This window comes from Bison bison, unplaced genomic scaffold (genome assembly GCF_000754665.1).
Source record: "Bison bison bison isolate TAMUID 2011002044 unplaced genomic scaffold, Bison_UMD1.0 scf7180017864181, whole genome shotgun sequence".
Classification (NCBI taxonomy): Eukaryota; Metazoa; Chordata; class Mammalia; order Artiodactyla; family Bovidae; genus Bison; species Bison bison.
Window position 1 is genome coordinate 6521416 of NW_011494753.1, and position 7907 is coordinate 6529322.

General features: G+C 56.6%; 1 protein-coding gene across 1 annotated transcript; it reads left to right on the plus strand.

The window, feature by feature from the left end:
* The first annotated feature begins 44 nt into the window (after window positions 1–44).
* Window positions 45–5769, plus strand: ISL2 (ISL LIM homeobox 2). Its single transcript, XM_010843295.1, has 6 exons — window positions 45–165; window positions 1034–1223; window positions 1482–1744; window positions 3505–3788; window positions 4414–4581; window positions 4983–5769. Exons 1-6 carry the CDS (start codon window positions 108–110, stop codon window positions 5097–5099), a joined length of 1080 nt encoding a protein of 359 aa, XP_010841597.1. The 5' UTR covers window positions 45–107; the 3' UTR covers window positions 5100–5769.
* The last annotated feature ends 2138 nt before the right edge of the window (window positions 5770–7907 follow it).

Genomic DNA, 7907 nt, shown 5'->3' on the forward strand with positions numbered 1-7907 from the left:
TCAACTCCGCGGGGCAGGAGGAGTTAGTTAGCAAAGAGCAGAGGCTGGGTGCACGACCCTCGTCCTTCTGCCCCTGGCCGCACGCTTTGCGCACATCTCTTTTCTGCATGGTGGATATTATTTTTCACTATCCTTTTCTAGGTACTATGGGGGATCATTCCAAGAGTAAGTCTTTCTCTGTATATGTGTGTGGTGTGTGTGTGTGCGCTCAATATGCAATATTTCTAATGCAGAACAATGTTTAGCGGATTCTACAAGTGGCTTCTATTTGACAGGACACTGAGAGAGAAAAAATCAAAACGAATAGATTTCCCTGCAGGACCGCTTATCCTTTGGAATCCTGTTGTTTTAGTTTATAATTAAACATTCTTTCTCAAGCCTGCTAGGCTGACCTCGGGCTGTGAAATCTGCTTCTGTTTTGCGCTAGGGCAATAGTTTGATTTAGGGATGTGGGTTTTTGTTTTGTTTGCTTGCTTGCTTGTCTTTCGGCCTTTCAAATAAGGAAGATTTCTTTAGCTTGATCTGGGATGTTTAAGCTAAAAAAATGTCAAAGAGGATGAGCAGAGACTCCGCTAAAAGCTGATGTGTCTGTGTTGGGATAGGAGGGAGTCGCGGAGAGAGGGAGTGTGCGGACGGAAATGCCGGAACATCACCGTTCAGTATTGATGGGGTGGCGTCCGCAGGGCTTAAATGTCTATTTACCCTTTCTTCTCACTTACATCTTAGCTTTTAGTTACAGGAGATATCAACAAAACGCCTGTGTCCAAGTGAATGTAATACCGTAAAAAAAAAACAAAACGAAAAACTGAGGAGGGGGTGGGGAGAGACTAAAAACCCTCACAGATTCAGAAGATTGTGTTTTTTCGTTTTTTTCGTTTCCAAGTATCTGGACCTTTGCAAAGCCCATTTCCTTTTTATCTTGTGGTCCCAATTCTTGAAACAGAGCGCGAGCGGGTTGGGTTGGGGCTGGAGCGGCCTCGGCCGGGGTCCGGGCAGCCAGGCCTGATGCGGGCTCCGCGCCCTTCCCCGGCAGAGAAGCCCGGGACGGCCATGTGCGTGGGCTGCGGGAGTCAGATCCACGATCAGTTTATCCTGCGGGTGTCGCCAGACCTCGAGTGGCACGCTGCCTGCCTCAAGTGCGCCGAGTGCAGCCAGTACCTGGACGAGACGTGCACGTGCTTCGTGAGAGACGGGAAGACCTACTGCAAGCGGGACTACGTCAGGTGAGGCCCGCAAGTGTCCGGGCTGCGCCACTGCCCGCCGGGGCCGAGGCTCGAGAATGGCAGGCCGCCGGCATGCCCCCGCCCCGAACGCGTGCCGCCACTCGTCTCCTGGCCTGGGAACCCCCGATGGCTGGTCCCCGCAGCCACCCTCGCGACCACAAAGCCTCCTGGGCGTGCGTGCCCTAGGCGGGTAGCAGCCCGGCGGGCGAGGCCGGCCACAGGCCCTATGCTGACAACGCCCGTGCCTTGGGCCCGCAGGCTCTTCGGCATCAAGTGCGCCAAGTGCCAGGTGGGCTTCAGCAGCAGCGATCTGGTGATGCGGGCGCGGGACAGCGTGTACCACATCGAGTGTTTCCGCTGCTCAGTGTGCAGCCGCCAGCTGCTGCCGGGAGACGAATTCTCGTTGCGGGAGCACGAGCTGCTCTGCCGCGCCGACCACGGCCTCCTGCTCGAGCGCGCGGCGGCCGGCAGCCCGCGCAGCCCCGGCCCGCTTCCCGGCGCCCGCGGCCTGCATCTGCCAGGTAAGCCGCTTGCGGCCGGCACTGCGCCGCCAGCTCCGGGGTGCAGTGCACATGTGGGTGTGTGTGTTCTTAGACGGGTGCTTGTGCTCGGACGAAAACTTGTCACTTGGGTGTGTTTCCGTTTGCCAGCATTGTGGGGGTTTCTGAGTGAGTGCAGAACTCTGCTAGGAACGTGACGGAGTGTGTGTTCGTGTGTGACCGGGAAAAAACGTGAGCCGGGGTTGTGTGTATGAGTGTTCGGAATTGTGGAGATTTGTGTTCTCAGGAATGTGTGGGACACGGTAGTAGTAGGAGGGGGAAGGTAAATGACAACGGGGCACTCAAGTGGTGACTCTAAGGACCTTATACTGGGAATTTTAAGCAGTCTCTGTGTTGCCTGAGAGGAAAGACAGGTTTGCCTGGGGGTATGTGTGTAAAGAATAGAGTTCCCAGCCTAGAGCTGGGCCCAGCCAGGCAGAAGTCCACCGGCACAGCTCTGAAGGTTCACCAGCCAACAGAGAGCGAAATGTCTGCGTTTTTCTTTTGAGGCCCAGTCTGATGAACAATGTAGCCAAACGTTTCTTGGTGGGAAAGAAGTGGAAGCACAGTGGATTCAGGGATAATGGCAAACACCCCAGGGCATGCTCTAGGTCATAATCAGGAGATGGCCAGAGACTGGTTCTAAGTGTGTGGTTAGCCGGTGGGAATGGTGACTCCAGCTGAGCAGTTACCAGCAAGTAGCCACAGACCTGAAGCATCAGTCTGGAGACCAGGTTGAGACTCTGGGTGCTGTGTGCTCGAAGGGATTGAGCTTTCGCTGGCCCTCTCTTTAGTATAGAATGAGGACATTGAGTTAGATGGGCTATTTGTGAATATTTATCCAGACCTAGAAATGCCTGGAAGGGGATATAATTTGAAACAGTGCGACTTGTATCCAAGGGTAGGTAGACCTGGTTCAGATGGGGGTGTGATGCCAGTGTTGAGTGAACCCTGGTCTCCCTTTTGTTTGTTGAAGGTTTCCGGCCACCGGAATAGGGCCTTAACTAAGTACCTGACTCTACCCAACCTGGGGTTGAGAGAACCCAAGGCCCAGTGAGGAGAGTGCCAGCGGTTGTGGGCCGGCCAGGAAAACGGCCGCTGGACAGGGAAACTAGAGCCTTAAGAAAGGAGACCCTGGGGCCGAAGTCCAAGGGCTGTTAGAAAGGAACTGTTCCAGTTCCGGGAGACCCACTCCTGACCCCAGGCCAGGTCTTAATGACACACGGTCTGGCCCTGTCCGAGCGGCCCCAGAATCAGGGAGATGGTCTCTTCGGGGACTCCCGGGAGAGGCAGACAGGCCCCCTTGTCCCGACGCAGCGCGGCGCTCGGGCCCCTTGCCCTTCCAGCGTCCCAGGCGCCTCTTCTGAAACTGCGCCTCTTCCGGAGGGCTTCCCTCGTCCCGCGGAACCCTTGCGGGTATTCCGGGGGTCGGGTAAGCGGAGGAGGCACAGCAGGGTGCAGCCACTTCTGTCCTGCACAGGCCTCACTCGGAACTCCCAGGCCCTGCTTGCTCTGCGGGGATCGCGGCGGGGAGCCCGGTGGAGGAACTAGGGAAGGGACAAAAGTGCACACCTTTCTCCGGATAGGACGAACAGACGGAAAAGAGAGAACAGACGAACCAGAAAACGAAATAAACTGAAGAAAAGACAAACAAGATCGGGCCCCGCGGGGCTCGGCCGCCGCGGGGCGGGGCGCAGGGGGAGTGGGTGGCGGCCGCTGGCTCACCTCTCGCTCCCTCGCAGACCCGGGATCCGGCCGGCAGCCTTCGCTGCGCCCGCACGTGCACAAACAGACCGAGAAGACAACCCGCGTGCGAACCGTGCTGAACGAGAAGCAGCTGCACACTCTGCGTACGTGCTACGCCGCCAACCCGCGGCCCGACGCGCTCATGAAGGAGCAGCTGGTGGAGATGACCGGCCTGAGCCCGCGGGTCATCCGCGTCTGGTTCCAGAACAAGCGGTGCAAGGACAAGAAGAAATCCATCCTCATGAAGCAACTGCAGCAGCAGCAGCACAACGACAAGACGGTGAGGGGCGGGGAGCTGGAGGGTCGGGGAACTGGAGGGTCGGGTCGGGTGGAGCCTCGGGTTCGCGCCGCTGCGTCGGCGCTCCCTTTTCTGGGCCGGCTTTCGGGAGATCCAGGGCGGAACTGTTTAGTCCAAATAGCGTGTCTTTGTGCTTTCAGAGCGAGGCTTACCTTGGGGTTGGAAGGCATCTAAATTATTGTATCTAAGGTCAGGTCTTCCCCAGCCCCAGCAGTAGATCGGAGTTGGGGTCCTGGGCTCAGTTCGGAGCCCAAGGCAGCCTGGTTTTGAGCTCCAGCAAGTAGGGGCGGGTTGTGTCCATCTCTCAGCGGGACTCGGTTTGAACACTTTCCCTCTGCAAACCCGGAGAGGGGATGGGATGCAGCCCTCGCGTTTTGTTCCCTTGCGGTGTTGGCTTCCAGCACTGAGGCTGGCCCGCGGTGGCTGTTTTGGGGCCCGGGGTGTCTTCCAGTGGAGAAGGCGGGCTCACTCGGCTGCTGCGGACAAGTGCATGCCCCCCCAGTTTCAGGCTCCAAATCATGTGCCAGGGCCTGGGGTCCTGGTCTCAAAGGTGTTGGGAAACGCAAGACCCAACTCTTCTGCCTCCCCTCTTCTGCTTGTTCCGCAGAGCCTCCAGGGACTGACCGGGACGCCCCTGGTGGCGGGCAGCCCCATCCGCCACGAGAGCGCCGTGCAGGGCAGTGCAGTCGAGGTGCAGACGTACCAGCCGCCGTGGAAAGCGCTCAGCGAGTTCGCGCTCCAGAGTGACCTGGACCAACCCGCCTTCCAGCAGCTGGTGAGGACCTGCTCTGCCCTCCCGGAAGGCTGGACTCCGGGGGAGGTGGGGTGGATTTAGTCGCTTAGCCAAGGTGGGAAGGGTTGGGGGGCTCTCAGGGGAAGAGGGGCTGGGAGAAGGGGGAGGTTGGTAGCTGCAACCTCACCCGGCCCATAATTGCTTCTAAACCAGGTCTCCCTGGATTAAAGCAAAGCACCGGGAGGAGAGGTCGAGGGATTAACCCACCCGTGCCCCCGCCCGCCCTAATACTCCTGCGTGCTCCTGGGGGCCGGGCCGACTTCTCCAAGGGCATGCTCCCAGTCAAAGACTTGTCCCAAGAATACCTTAGGGAGCTGGCGGCCCGGGAAAACCAGCTCGGGCAGGTCTTCACCCGCTACTTCCCGGTGTCTCCCCTGCCCCAGGTCTCCTTCTCTGAGTCCGGCTCCCTAGGCAACTCCTCCGGCAGCGACGTGACCTCCCTGTCCTCGCAGCTCCCGGACACCCCCAACAGCATGGTGCCGAGTCCCGTGGAGACGTGAGGGGGGACCCTTCCCCGCCAGCCCGCGGACCTCGCATGCTCCCTGCATGAGACTCACCCATGCTCAGGCCATACCAGCTCCGAAAACTCTCTCGCCTTTGTAATTATGATTGTTGTTATTTAAAGAGAAAAAGGACTGAGAGAGGAGGTCGGGGCAGCCAAAATCGCCTGGACGCAACCTTCTTTCACCAGACTGCAGAGCCCCGCTCCGAGGACTTTTATTTTTACAAAACCAGAATTTGGGTTGACTAGCGTTAGCTCTGCCCTCTCCTCTCCCTCGGTCCGCGGCGCCCCCGTCCACATACCCACCTGTGCGTGGAGCTCGCGCGGGGTAGGTCCCGCGCCCGCCGAGCCTCGCGCTCTCCCGCGCCGACCATGGGTCCTGCCCCGGCCCGGCCCCGCGCTTCCAGGTGGCTTCGCCCGCTTTCTAGCGGGGAAGAGGACGGGGACAATCCAAAGGAACAGACACTCAACCCCCCAAAGCGCATGATTGCCGGAAAAAAGTAGAAACGAGACTTTCCTTGAAAATGTTTTAAATTATCAGTCGACGGAGGACAGAGTGTGTGAGCCTTTGCCGAACAAAACGTAAGTTATTGTTATTTATTGTGAGGACAGCCAGTTCATAGTGGGACGAATATTTTGATCTTAATAAAAAAGAAATAATAACCCTATGCGACGCTGCTCCTGTGTGCTGTTGGCGCAGCGGGAGGGCTGGACGAAGGCAGGTTGCAGCTTGGAGCTTCTTTCAACGAAAATGACACTCGGCCCAGGGCCCACGGCTCGTGCCCGCGCCTCGCGCGCCGCTGGCCCGCGTGCTCCCTCGCCGCCCGGGGGCGGGCCCGGCGGGGGATTGGGCGTCGCGAGGGGGCGGGGCTGGGTATCTGCGTTCCCTGCGCCCCTTGCGGCCCGCGAGGCCCCCCGAAGCGCTCGAGCGCCCAGGCCCTCCCGGAAGCCTGCGCGCCCCCTGCTCGTTCCTCATCCCTGGCGTTTCGCTGCAGAAGCCCGCGGGGCAGCGAGGGTGACTGTTTGGGCGGGAAACCTGCGGTGATCCAATGTCTGCTGTTCCGCTTGTTGGGGCTAGCGGTTCCGTCTCAACCTTGCTTTAGCTCCCGGAGCCGAACCCAACCTGGAGTTCTTCAAGGTCCTCCGACTCTTTTCGGCCCGGTGCATTCGGGCCCTACCTGCGTGCGGTTCTCTTCCCGCGGGTCTGGATGCCCGAACCCTCAGATCCAGAACCCTCGCTCGCCTGCCACGCGGGCCCTGCCACCGAGCCACGAGGCTAGCCCCCGGGCCCCGGGGTAGAAAAGGGGGGCCTTGACGGCTCATCCTCGGCGTTGTCCCCAGAGTGGATGCGCGACGTGATCAATCTCGCTGCATTTATTAATTCCCCCGTCTAGACAGAAGAGAAGGCCGGGCGGCGGCTCCTTATCTGAATTTGGCATCACCTGCAAGCGATACACTGAAGGAGCCACAACAAGCCCCCGCTAGGATCGCGGCTGCCAGGGAAAATAAGTCCACCCAGAACCAGTCTGGCGTGTCGTTGGTTTATTTTCTTTCCAGACCCGAAATGCAGGGGGCGGGAGCTGGCTTGGGTGGGAGGGGGCTGGGAATGGCCCCTGGATATGCCGTGCCCAGGTCACTTGGTGTGACATTTCAAACCCCTGCGACTTGTTTTCTTGAAAACTGGCTTTAGTGATCGCAGGAAATAACCGGGAGATACTGAATCTCTAGCAGGCCCCCGGGCAAGCACACAAAAAAACGGGAGGCTCAGGTTTTACCCTTCACAAATATTTAACCCTTTGGCAGCCTGGGATAATTCTTTTCCTAGACCAGTCCTCACTTGGGCTCAGAAAGCTGCCAGCCTACTAGTGATTCCACTACTCTTGAAGAATCTCTGGCATTGTCCTATCAAGTTAAAAGAACCCAAAGGTATATCCTTTGTCCAGGAATTGTTTTGAAAGAGGGCAACGCCCTTACTATTGTTGCCATCTTAGCTCAGGTAGGGCCTGGTAAGGAAAAATGTGTCGGAGGGGGCATTTTTGGTCGTTGGACAAAGAAGTTGATGCCTGCTGTTAAAAAGCCATGGGCTGCTTGGATGGCCAGAGGCCACTGTAGGTGTTTCAGCTGAGCTGATGGCGGAATTCTGAAAGCGAATTTCTCCCCTTCCCCCTGCCCCTCCATTAGAAACGGGAGGCTGGCAGCAAAGCTGGCAATTACTGAAAGAAAATGGGAGGAGGTGGGAAGATTGGGCCACATTTATATTTTACTTCCTGAAAGTCAAGGTGATGCTAGCACAGACGTTAAAGGGATTATTCTTCTTCTTCAGGATTTAGGAAATGGTGCTGCAAACTTAGAGATAAAGGAAGAGATATTTAGGGTTAATGAGGACCAGCTTTACCTCTCAAGTGCCCAGAAACGGTTTTAATAATCAGGGTTAGAGTCTTTGAGGGTTTGTTCCCTTAACTTAGATTCTTCCCTCCCAAACAGAAATACAGATATTTCCTTTTACCTTCTGGTTGGCCACTGGATAGGGGGCTAAACTTTGAAAAGTCTTACTTTTGAAAACTTTTGATTGATCCAGAATATTGGGTTTTGTCTTTTTTAAAAAGGAAATAACAGGTTCTTGAATTTGAAAAATGTCATTATGGTTGTTAATTAGCTTTGAATTTTTGCTTTTGGCAGATTGCAGTATTTTAATGCTACATCTGCCTATCTAATTACAGTCACTTTGTCTTTGGCCATCCATAGATCAAAAATATAATTCCTTTTTGGATATTTATATGAGTGTGTCTGTTTTTGAATATTGGGA